The 12,395-nt window shown below is 37.9% G+C and overlaps 1 protein-coding gene across 1 annotated transcript in view; it reads right to left on the reverse strand.

Moving 5' to 3' along the window:
• Positions 1–230: 230 nt before the first annotated feature.
• The window catches only part of CHDH (choline dehydrogenase), a 14,400-nt gene continuing 2,235 nt past the window's right edge, over positions 231–12,395 (reverse strand). Inside the window, exons 2-8 of the mRNA XM_017819833.1 lie at positions 8,872–9,680; positions 8,298–8,449; positions 4,304–4,433; positions 3,516–3,650; positions 2,261–2,403; positions 1,363–1,465; positions 231–790 (exon numbers count right to left, since the gene is read on the reverse strand). Of these exons, the coding sequence (XP_017675322.1) occupies positions 372–790; positions 1,363–1,465; positions 2,261–2,403; positions 3,516–3,650; positions 4,304–4,433; positions 8,298–8,449; positions 8,872–9,625 (1,836 nt within the window). The 5' untranslated portion in view covers positions 9,626–9,680 and the 3' untranslated portion in view covers positions 231–371. The remainder of the gene's footprint in view (positions 791–1,362; positions 1,466–2,260; positions 2,404–3,515; positions 3,651–4,303; positions 4,434–8,297; positions 8,450–8,871; positions 9,681–12,395) is intronic.

Genomic DNA, 12,395 nt, shown 5'->3' on the forward strand with positions numbered 1-12,395 from the left:
CTCATTTAGAAACAGCTTCTCTTCAAAAAAAAGTTTGAATTTACCACAGGAGGTCATATTTAACTTAACTTGTGATTCTTGGGGTGGCCTGCACAGGGTCAGAAGTTGGACTCAATGGTCCTGATGGGTCCTTTCCACTCAGCATATTCTATGATTCTGTAATTCTAAAATAAGCAACTTAAGCCAGCTCATTAAAAAAAAAAAAAGCAGGTAGTCTAATAATAATAAAAAAAAAAGTTCAAATTAATAGTTATTTTATTAGGATATGTTGTTTTGTGGGATATTTATCATGTTGGCATGTTCAGTATGAGACCCCCACATGCTGATCAAAGCCTAAGTAGCAAAAGATGTGAAAGGATGAGAATATTCCTTTATCTCTGTGATTCCAAGGTTTTGGGCTTATATACAGGAACGTTTTTCTCCTGAAGTGATGGGAGGCCCTTAATTATATCTGCAGCTTTCTCTGCTATCATGATAGTTGGGGCATTCAGATTTCCACTGACAACACTGGGCATTATTGAAGCATCGACCACTCTCAAGTTTTCAACGCCAATGACTTTTGTTTGGGGATCAACTACAGCGGTGCTGTCTGAAGGCAGACCCATTTTGCAGGTGCAGGAAGGATGATAAGCACTATCAGCCTTCTGCCTTATGAAAGCATCTATTTCTCTGTCAGACTGAACGTGGCTTCCCGGTTGAATTTCAGGCCCACAAAATTTTTCCAAAGCTTTCTGAGCAAAGATCTCTCTGGCCAATTTGACACACTGGCGGAATTCCCAAATATCTCTTTCTGTGCAGAGAGAAAATAAGAAAATTGTAAGTAGACCTTTAATTTAGCAATACATACAGAATGCATAACAGATAAAATAGCATAGAAGAAAAAAGGCTGGAGGGAAAGCCTCTCACTTACTGCTGAAAGCCATAATAAAGCAGAATATTTTTCAAAGTCACAGATATTTATATTCACTGTGAGCAAAACTCTCACTTGTATTGCACAATCCCAAAAGGGAATAGGTGAGCTGTGAGAAATTGCTCTTTATTTTGCTGTACCCACTGTCCAGCCAAGGCCATTATTCTCAGCACAAAGAAGCAAATGAGATGCATTCCTTCCCAAGCAGATGAGGGATGGAATGAACAGCATGACACAGCAAACACTGAGAATTCTGACTGCATCCCCTCCAGGGAATTCTTTTATAGGGTGCTTTGGGCAACCACCTCTTTCAATACTAGTTGATTTTATAAATGAGAAATCAGTAACGATGTACCAACCAACGCTTCTGAAATGGTGCTGAGTAGATACAAAAATCTGCCACTGAAACAGGCAAGAAGTAAGTTGACAAAGCAAGGAGAGGCTGCATTTACCTGTTGACAGGTAATTGGGCTCAATGATGGGATGGTCATTGGGGTCTGTACTCTTCAGCTTCAGCCAGCCCACACTTGTGCTCCTCATGGGTCCCACATGGACCTGCAACAACAGTGCTGTACTCGTGACACAATCCCACCAGGTGAGGTTCCAAATTCAGTATGAGAATTTTTTTTTTGCAATTTAGACAAGACTGTACGAATTCAGCAAACATAAATGTTAAAAGAGATAATGGAAAATACCACTGAACATTTTCCCGTTTTACATAAATTTTTTGTAAGTGTTTTCCATAAGGGGAAGAAAATATCACTCACAGCTGTTCTTTTGATTTAAAATACAATCATTCCAATTCAGTAGTAGCAGAGCATTCTAATACAATCAGCAATTGGACCAAATTACTATCATCCCTGAAGAAAAGAGAATGGCAAAAAGAAACATGTATATTCAGTGACAGTTCCCCAGAATTAGCACAGACTTGAATCAAGATCACAGTCTAAAATGGGACTTGGATTTGTGCCAATGAATAAGTGTGTGGTCTTATAAATTGTCACTTAAACCTTTGTCTAAACTGCAGTGGAACAGGGAACAACTTGATTTAGTTTTCAACAGCACCTACCACAATGTTATCCTAATCAACAGCATGATGGCACTTCACTAGTGCAAATCCTTAAACAGCAATTCAATACTTTCCCAGAGATAAAAAGTAACATAATTTTGGTAGCAATATCAAATTACAAGCTTGTGTTTTTTTCCCCAAAGTAGGAGGTTAAGCCAACTCTTTCATATTATACTGTACAAAGTATTTTTCAGTATATAGTCAAACTATCAATATTTGCAATAGAGTGTAAACCTCCTTGCTAAATACAAGACATTACTGGAACATATTCTTCAACTCACCTGGTAAGCTTCCATTGTGGAAGCAACTCGACCATGATCAATCACCTGAGAAGGAAGAAAGTGGAACTGAATGTCGGGGTGAGGAACCCCTGGTTCACTTCGGATGAAACCACCAGATTCTAAGTGGGCAGTGGCTCCCTCACCTAGAGAGTATAAATGAGATAGAAAACGCCATTAAAAGACCTCAGAAGAGCAGTAAATCCACTTCTTTTTAACCCTTAGTAACACTACTATGAATAATTTATAGATTCAGCATCAATTAGAAGGAACGTGAATCCATTACAAACAGCTTGTAATTTAAGCAATGTGCATCACTTCCATCTGCTTTTTAATGACTAGATAAATGTAAATATGCATAACTTTGGAAATCCTGTTTGTTTGAGAGCGGGATATTACAGTTCTCTCACTAACTGGCAGACCCAGGGTCTAACTCCAGAAGCAGATTTGGTCCCAGGGCCCACAGGTGTGGAGGGAAATGACTGCAGCATCCTGATATTCCTGCCCTGCACACTCCCTGATGTGCAGGACAGTTATCCCATCAGTCACATGTAATAGGCAGAGCCATCCACAGTCCCCACCCTGAAGGGAAAGGTGAAAAGCCTGCAATGTGCCCCATAGGATGTTATTCCCACATCTGTTTAAAACTGTAAGTTAGCTGTCAATATTTACTTGTCTGGTAAAAAGCCACATATACCCAGTGTAAGTTGTCAAATACTAAGAGAATAATTCAGCAAGTGGTGGAGACCTCAACTTTGAACAAACTATTTTACTGATATCAAGGACTGTATTTACAGATTCTTTTTGAGGTACAACTTACAGCTGAGTTACTGTAAAATGCAAAAGTCAGTTCAGATTTACTTGCAGGCCTAAAGGATTCTGATCAGAGCAACAAACAATTGTTCTTCTGGAACAATTTTACAGAAAAATTTGTTCAGTTCAACAATATGCTTTTATTGACATTACATGGATTTCAAGTAGAATATTTTCTTCATTTTTTTTAACAACAGCTTTCTCAGTAGCACTGATTTTAAAATGTAGAATTTTTCTTCAAATGAGATACAGGAATGTTAAAAATAGCATTAAAATATTCTGATTTAGAAGAAAATATTTCAAGTCCATTTGCAAGTTCCAGTTATTTTCCAGAGCATGAAAAAAATTACATATCAAGGCTCCCAGCCTATGAAATTCATGGATGAAAGGCTGTAATAATTCTAAATCAATCAAGGGTAGAATGATTGCATACTTTGTTTCATACCTGTAAATTTCCAAAGCCATTCCAGACCAATCATCATCATGTTAAGTGGCTTTTGTGCACTATACAGAGTAATAGGCTTGGTGCACTTTTGCTGGACATACACTTCTAAATGATCTTGAAGGTTCTGGCCTACTCCTGAAGGGAAAAATAAAGGGGGAGGAGGGAGAAGAAAGGGCAGGGGGGGAAAGTTATTTCATATAGAATAGTTACACACCACATTGGCTTCCAGAAAACAGCATAAATGGGAACTAAACTAACCTCTTACAAGGGCAGTGGTGACTAAGACCAAGACCATGAGTCATATCAGCCTTTTGCTCATGTCAGAATAAGGTTTTACATAAACAAAGCATAACTAGAATGAAAATAGAAAGTTAGTACAGTACTAACTTTTTTAGTTTTAAGGAAAAGTTCATGTTATTCCTTCTGTATTTGAGTATTTATGACAGTGGGAGTTTATACAATCTGTTGTGGATCAAAACTCACTCAAAATCCTCAATGACAAGTATGCTGCTTAACCTTAAAGTATGCCTTCAGAAAGGCATTTTTACTATCAAATGTAGTGAAGAAAGTGTAGGAGTTTGTAGGAGTTTGTTGTTCAGTTCTAAAATCAATGCATGTTTCCAGTGATTTGTATAAAATCAATGCAGCTTTCCACTGATTTGTAACAAACACATTTCAGTCCACACAACCTGATATAAAGAAAACTGAATTTCATGATTCATTTTATCTGAAGGTCATTGAATTGCATCCGTAGGAACATGAAAGGTTAAAACAAATAAAAAAATTACCAGGAAGATGGCAAACAACAGGGATCCCCAGTTTTTTTAGATCATCTGCATTTCCAATTCCAGACAACATAAGCAGCTGTGGAGAATTTATGGCACCTCCACTTAAAATAACTTCCTTATTGGCAAAAACCTAAAAGGAAATGAGCACAAAAGCCCTAAGATTATAAAGCCTGAGCTGACTGAAAGCAACGTCAAGAGCTTCTGTTTGGATATGCTGTTCTGATCCAGATTAGACACCCCTCCCTCACATTTTCCTCATCCTAAATGTGTTCCTGTCTTGCCAGAAGTTTCCGCAGAGAGAAATAATCGAGCTTTCACTTTGATCATTTCTGTATTTATTCCCAGCTTTACAATCCATTCAAATTGGATGGCACATAAACATTCAGCTCAGTCAGTACCATGGCTGCAAATAAACTCCTGTCCTACTTGCCAGGAAAAAAGTACCTGTGACATTTGGATCAGTCTGTTAAGCTTCTCTTCCGTTTTCAATAACCATTTGTAAATTAAAACTGAAACTCCTAAGGGAGATCTTGAATTCAGAGACATGCTAGCTCAAAAATCCTCAAGAGCTTATTTTCTTAATTCAACCAAGACTAATGTTTGGGTTTTTATCTCGTTGTAGTTCTCAGAAGCCCCTCAATCACTACAGCACCACTGAGAAAACTGTCTGCAGGCATATCTCTAATTCTGTTTTGCTGACACACTTTTCATCAGACAGTTTGGTCTGAGCTGGTCATGATAGAGCTGCTAAACTATTCCTCTGCCTTGGACTTGGTTTTCTGTGCTGTATAGTTCTTTTCCTAGAACCGTCTCTGCAAGTATTTTGGCACATCATCTTTCCAGGAGTTCTGCCTCAGTACATTCTCATTTAGCAATACCAAAATCTTTTTCTGTGTCATTTGTATCTGGGGTTTTCCTCTTCGCTGTTGCCACATCTCTCTAATCTGGGATCAGAATGAGCCCTCTTAGTGCTTTTTACAGTTAAAACTGTGTAGAGTAAGAAAATATTGATACCCTCCTCCTTTTCCCTTCACTCTTTGAAAGAGGATGATGTGGGTGAACCCAACCATGTTCAAACTATCCCTTTCTATTCCAGTGAGATGGCTCATGGACACACACACGTGTTCCATCCTCCCTGGTCACATGAATGTTGCCTGTTGTATAAACACTGAGTTAGGGATTACAAACTGAATAGTAACTGTTGGACATAAGAAAGAAAATTCAACGTTCATCTGTCCTTAAGAAAGAACAACTACACCACAAAAGAAGCAAAAAGTATGCAACAATTTAATGCAAATTCTAAGCTAGTCCAACATGTTAAAGCTATATACATTTGCAAAAGTAATCTCATAACATTTATCCTTGAATTCTAATGTATCAGTGTGGCCACAGTGAGGACAAAATAGGTGACACACACAATTATGCCCCTGAGCTTCTTCTCATTACAAGCAAAATCCATGGGAGTTCAAGGAAACATTCAGGCTCCCCAGGGAAGTACTGGAGTCACCATCCCAGGAAGTGTTCAAAAAACAGGGAGATGTGGCACTTTGTGGTATAGTTTAGTAGGCAAGGTGGTACTTGGTCAAAGGTTGGACTTGATCTTGGAGGTCTTTTCCAACCTTTATTCTATGATTCTGTGATTCCATGTGTGGTATTGCTCATCTGCATTTTCCACTTCCATAGAATGGAAGGTGCTATTATGAGTAGCTGTTTGGTTTTATTTTAGGTAAGACATTTAGCTTCTAAAGTAACATTAAAAAGTGATATGTTTTTCCTATAGTATGGTGGACCGTTAACAGATTAGCATGGGAGGCATATTAGCTTGGAGTAATTCTGTCCTTTCTGAATGACACAGCTATACAGAATGATTGTAAATGAGATTGTTGCTGGAGTAAGACTAGGAAGTAATAGGAGGAAGAAGTTTCATAAATTATTTTCACACTATTTAATATTGCTCACAGATGGCCAGTGCTGCTTTTTTTGTTTATTATTGTTTTGCTCTGGGCAATCATTAGTATGTTAAGACTAATACAGAGCACATCTATGCCTGTTGAATCAATACTTAGATCTGTATTTTGCATGTTATAAAAATATAATTTACTTACATTTTCTATGGTACACACAGAACTGGTGCCAATTTGTTCTAAGTACCAATCAAGTGATGGTTGTTCAGTCTAAACTCACTGCAGTGTCAGCACTGTAGTTATTCTCAGCCTGTACAGTCTTTCATGGTGCTTAAAGTTAACATGCTAAGAGAAAAACTGACTTTGATATATTTTTGTATGGGTTATTTAGTTTGTGAAACATTGAAACATTTTTATCCTTTAAAATATTATTTTCTGCTTGATTCTGAACTTAGAAAGTGTAGGAATGTTCAGCCTACCTTCCATACTTTTGTCAGAGAGCTTACTGGAATACTGGAATCCTTCTCTAGGACCTCAACCTCTAGTGAAATACCAAGTCACTGGCTAGTGAACAGGTTTTGAATCATGTTTGAATCAGGTTTTGGTGATCTCTTGACGTAAAAGAGATCCTATCTAAAGTGGACTGTAAAACCAGAAACTCTTTAATGTAATCAAGGGTTTCATCTTGATGTTCATAATGCAATAAAATTATTAGCTCTTCCATCCTGACAGGTCTAAAATTTTCCAGAAAGTAAAAGAAGAGAAATCCTGCAATTGTGATGCTGTGGGGGGTAAAAAAGGAAGGGAAATACTTTGAAGGTGTACTTTCTCTGATATATGCTAAATATATATCATTCTTTCACTATGTATAATTCATACATATATTAATATGCATGAAAATTCATAGCAATTAAAGAATTAAAGAATTTTGCAATTAAATGTTCTGATATTCAGAAAGTCTTTGATCATGTGTAATTAGGTTTCCAAGACTTTCTTCAACAAAGTTAATCTCGATAATGGCACAAGAACAGCAATTAGAGACACTATTTTCACAGACATTTGATAGCTCATGAAATCAATTAAACATTCTGCAACTTTTGTTTTACATTGTTAAAATGATTATCATTACCAAACCACTTAGACAACGACAGATTTGTTCTGTGCATTAGAAAATCAAAGAACAGTTTATTTGTACTGCATTTTAACTTTTAGCAGGTGTTCAGTCACAGAACACTTGTCTGCTGAGTCTTATTAGACTTACTGAACTCAAACCATCAAAATTTGTACTCTACTCTCTCTGGGATATTATTATTACACTTTTTAGTTGTTTTATACTTGTTTGTGTCTAAGTATCTCAGGTTATTAGCATGCAGGCCCCTTTTAGGCAATATCCTAGTTACACACTCTGTAACCAGCTGTTAAGGGAAGTGAGGATGTTTTAGCTCTTACAGAAGTCAATGGATTGAAAGAAGCATAAAATTAACTGATTATCCACAGAGTTAAGTTGTAATGACAATTCAAGCTTCCTTCCACACAATCACATGTTCAGTGAAAGTTGTACTGAGACTAAAAAATACTCATTCCACAACCAAGGCAAGTTTCATCATGTTTCATCATTACTATCCCATGTTTCATCCCATTACTATCTTGATCCATAATGGCAAAGTAGAAGTGAATGACTTGTTATTTATCCCTTTAGCCATTAAGAGTTCAGATATGGCTTTTACAGATATTTCTCTGCCAGAACATAATTTTAAGAATTGTTTTTCAGAAACATCAGCATAGTCCACACTAGTCAATATGCTGAGGCAGTGCATGATTGCACCATAGGTTCCAATCAGACATCTTGCACAACATTCTTGTGTAACATCAAGTTATGACTTGTCCCCTCAGTACTGAGAGATGGAAATATGAGGGAGAAGTTAATCTCTAAATCAATACAGCTACAATATCACCCACTGTAGAATAACTGACAAGGAATCATATACTGGTGCCACTTTCAATAAAAGTTGTGGAGGTTTTGTTGTTTGTTTTTTTAATTAATTTTGCTTTGACTCATACCTTTCGACTGGAAAATAAAAATCTCTTACCTTTTTCGTTTGCCCATTTTTCACATACTCAACACCAATGCATTTTGTTCCTTGAAACAAGATTTTTGTTACAAGTGTCTTCTCTGCAACTGACAAATTTGGGCGTGATATGGCTGGGCGAAGATAAGCACTAGCTGTGCTCCATCTTTGACCTACAATGTATATTTACATTAAACATCACAATAGTCATGCTCAGTATTCTTCAGATTTTGGCCAATAACCACCAGGATGTTTACAGAGGGAAAGCCTTCACAGAGTTTATCAGTTCGAAGCAAATGTGATTTGAAATACTAGTGAAAGATTTTATTTTAACATAACATATTTCACAGTGACATAGTTTAACTGTGAATCAAGACTTGCCTGCCAATGCCATTTTCAATGAAATACACACTAGACTGATAGCAAGCTGCTGTGAAACGAACAGGGTGCAAACACAGAGTGCCATAGCTGTGTAGTAACCTAAACACCCAAATGGCATTCAATGCAGATTATATGTCCATATTCCAAAATTACATCAGAAGTACCACTGATGGCTCAGAAACAGAAATTACTTATGGATCCCATTATGATTTACCTTGATGTACAGTCATGTCCATCCAGCCAAATCCTTCTTGCTGATAGCCATTCATATCATCTGTGAAGGGATACCCAGCTTGCTGGGTTGCCTCCAGGAATGCTTGATGAAGAGGATGGTTTGTTTTCCCTCTTGACACGTGCAGGGGTCCATTTCCACCTCTGTACTGATTTGACCCCAGTTCATGTGTCTGTGCCTTCTTAAAATAGGGCAAGCAATGTTCATAGTCCCACCCTGTAGCCCCTTCCCTGTTCCATCTGTTATAATCCTCTGCATGCCCTCGGATGTAAACCATAGCATTGAGGGAAGAGGAGCCACCCCACACTCTCCCTCGGGGCCAGTACATCACTCGGTTGTCCATGTGCTTTTGGGGGGTTGTGTGGTAATACCAGTTATATTTCTCATCACAGAGGTTGTATGTTAATGCAGCAGGCATGTGAATCTTCCACATCAGTCTTTTACTGCCTAGAAGAGTATCTTTAGGGCCTGCTTCCAAAAGGAGCACAGTACTGAGAGGGTCTTCTGTCAGTCTGTTGGCTAATACACACCCTGCTGATCCAGCTCCAACAATGATGTAGTTATAAGAGTTTGCCTTTTCAGAACTAAGTTGAGATGATGCACGTGAAATTTTGAGTTGTTGTTCATTGATGCCCAATATGTTCTTTAATGTGTGTGCTTTAAACAAGCTTCCTGTTACTTTGCCCATCTGACTTACAGGACTGCACCACTTAACTCCTTTCATTAAGTATGACATCTTTACTGATAGTACCAGTTTTGCGGAATTTTCAACAAAAATCCAGTGTTTTACCCTAGAAAAACAAACAAAACCACTAATTAAGATGTAAGCATTACTACCTCTAAAACATCAGTCATTTTCAGGTAACACTGGTATACTTTACCCATTCTCACTATCCAGGAACAATGGATAACATTAACAATGTCAATAAACCAATAAACATTTACTCTGAACATTTGCTGTCTTATTATTCATTTAATGCAGTCTATATTCTATTTACTCCTGGTTCCTGAGATAGATACACGACAGACATTTTCAAGTATTTGCCAAACTCATAAAGGATGGAAACTTTTGCTTACCTAGTAGTTTGTCTTCACCCACCTCTAATAGGAAAGAATACAAGGAAAACAACAATTCCACAAACTTCTCTGTAAGTTTTTGACAGACAGTGATATCACACAAGCCAATTCACAATAGAAGTGATGAGTATGCCCACTGCACATTCTGCCAGACCAAATCTAGGACATCCCTACACAACAAATGTGTAACAGTGAAACTCATTTCCAGCTATCCCTAAGGTAAAAAACTGCTGGGTTTGGAGGCATGACTCCAAACATAGGGAAAGGCAAAATCTCTTCATCTGTGGCTTTCTACCCTAGTACTAAACCCAGGTCCTGCAAGAGTTCTCCAAGTACAGTTACAATCCATCATCACCAGATCCTCAGGCTGAGTAGGAATGGCAAGTTTTTTAACCTTCAGAGAATCCTGTGAGCCCTGTCAGCAACACAGGTTTAGCTCTGTTGTACTGGTACAGGGACTCAATGCAAGTTTTTCACAGCCTATGTCACAGAAACTGTTGCTGCCAGCCAGTCTTTTGCTCTCTCCCCTTGAAACTCATTCCTTTTGGTATAAACTGTTAGTGAATAGGGATATCTTTAGGTTGTAAATAGTATTTCTCCCTGGCCCATGGCTTTGGGCTAAGTCATTGCTGGGGATTCCAGAGATAGCAACTTATCCAGAGGCTGTTCCACTGTAATGCACTGGCCAGCTGAAAGATATAACCAAGCTTTTTCCTGAAATACATTGAATACTGTATTATGTTTGTGAAGTAAAATTTTTCAAAAATTAGTTACGTTGTTACTGTTGATTTTTTTTACACTCAAATTTCATAGTTATCCAATATTTTGTAATATAAAATTTGTATTTCTTTTTAAATGCCTGGGGTTTTTCACTAAAAGAAAACATGCCTTAATGAATCACTGAAGTAATCAGCTTTTTCTTACTGAACAGTGGAACAGAACTGTACTCCTTTTCTTGGATGAAACTCTACAGTGTAAAGTTTGTGAGAGCACACACAAGGCCCTAAGGCCCAACTCTGTAACAAAATAGATGTATTTTGCTGATGAATGTTAAAAGTCTTCCATGCACAATTATATACAATTTTATGTACAATCTCATGGGCAAAAAGTATGGTTTTTTTTTACTCTCAGGGAAAGGATGGGAAGAAGCATACATTTGACTCTTCTTAGAAAAACTTGTAATAGGCTGTACAAACAAACCCCCAACCTTCTGAAAAATGAACAACCAATCATGGAGAACAGTTTGCTCTGCAAAGAAAAAAAAAGATGCTGGGGATATGTCTGAGCCTAAAGTTCACACAGGTGATTCTCACATGGCTAATTCAAAACTGAGCCCAGATGAAGGTGGGGGTGGAATTTGTTTTTTGCAGGTGGCAACTATTAAAGGATTGTCTCTTGCAAAAGGAGGTTTGCCCATTTCCTGTGATGCAGCAGAGGCGCCTGCAAAGGTAGAGAGGTTTTTACTTGATTTGTTTGTGATGAAGAGGGTTATGGTTTTGAAGTACTGATGTTTAACCTGCAAAACTGATGAGTCATGGGACTTTATTGATTCAGGAACAGCAAATTGGTGATGGGGCTGGCAGAATATGGGCCTGGGCCTGAACAATCTGGGAAAGATATTCTGTCCCTATAATGTGGGTCGTTTCTACTTTTCTGGGAGAAGTGAACACTCATATTTTGGTCCTACAGAAGGTCAACACTTATTATTTAGACAGGTAGGGCTCACAGACTCTGAAATGAGTACTGACTGGCTTCTTTTGGCATCTATAAAGCCATTGAATATTACTGTACCTCCTAACCAGAATGCTGGCTGGTAAGCCTGAAATCTACCTAATCCTTGGCTGAGGGTAGATTCTCCAAAATCCCTGGAATCGTGTTCAGTCAGGGACTTATCTACTCTGATAATGTTGGAGGCTGTAGTTCTACAACTTGCTAAAGCATAAACAAGGGCTACTGAGCTCCCAAAAACACTCTGAAGTGGCACTCCAAAGACAGCAGTGATATGACAGGATTAAGTGTTTGTGTCTTGCCTTGTGCCAGAATCCTAATACTGAAGTCTATACCTTTTAAAAGCTGGTTTGCTTAAGAGCCTCTCACAGATACAGGCTTTGAAACTCAAAACTATTCAACATTTTATTGAAGAGGTTGGTCTAAAGGACTGAGATCATCAAGTCCCGAAATTGGAACATGATGATACTTCTCTACAATAATGTAAGAAGTACTATAAGCATGCATGGGTTAATCACAATTCAAGTTCTTCTGGGGCAAATACTCTTGTGGAATGTGGCAGAACCACAGAAAACGTAATCTTTTTACACTGAGCATCTTTGCACTCAACTTTCCCTTAGCCTTTTTTTTTTTTTTGTTTGTTTGTTTGTTTGTTTTTGCACTGGAGCATTTAGAACCTGTGAAGTGTTCCTAAAAGCTGT

The sequence above is a fragment of the Lepidothrix coronata genome, unplaced genomic scaffold (genome assembly GCF_001604755.1).
Source record: "Lepidothrix coronata isolate B3197 unplaced genomic scaffold, Lepidothrix_coronata-1.0 Scaffold78, whole genome shotgun sequence".
Classification (NCBI taxonomy): domain Eukaryota; kingdom Metazoa; phylum Chordata; class Aves; order Passeriformes; family Pipridae; genus Lepidothrix; species Lepidothrix coronata.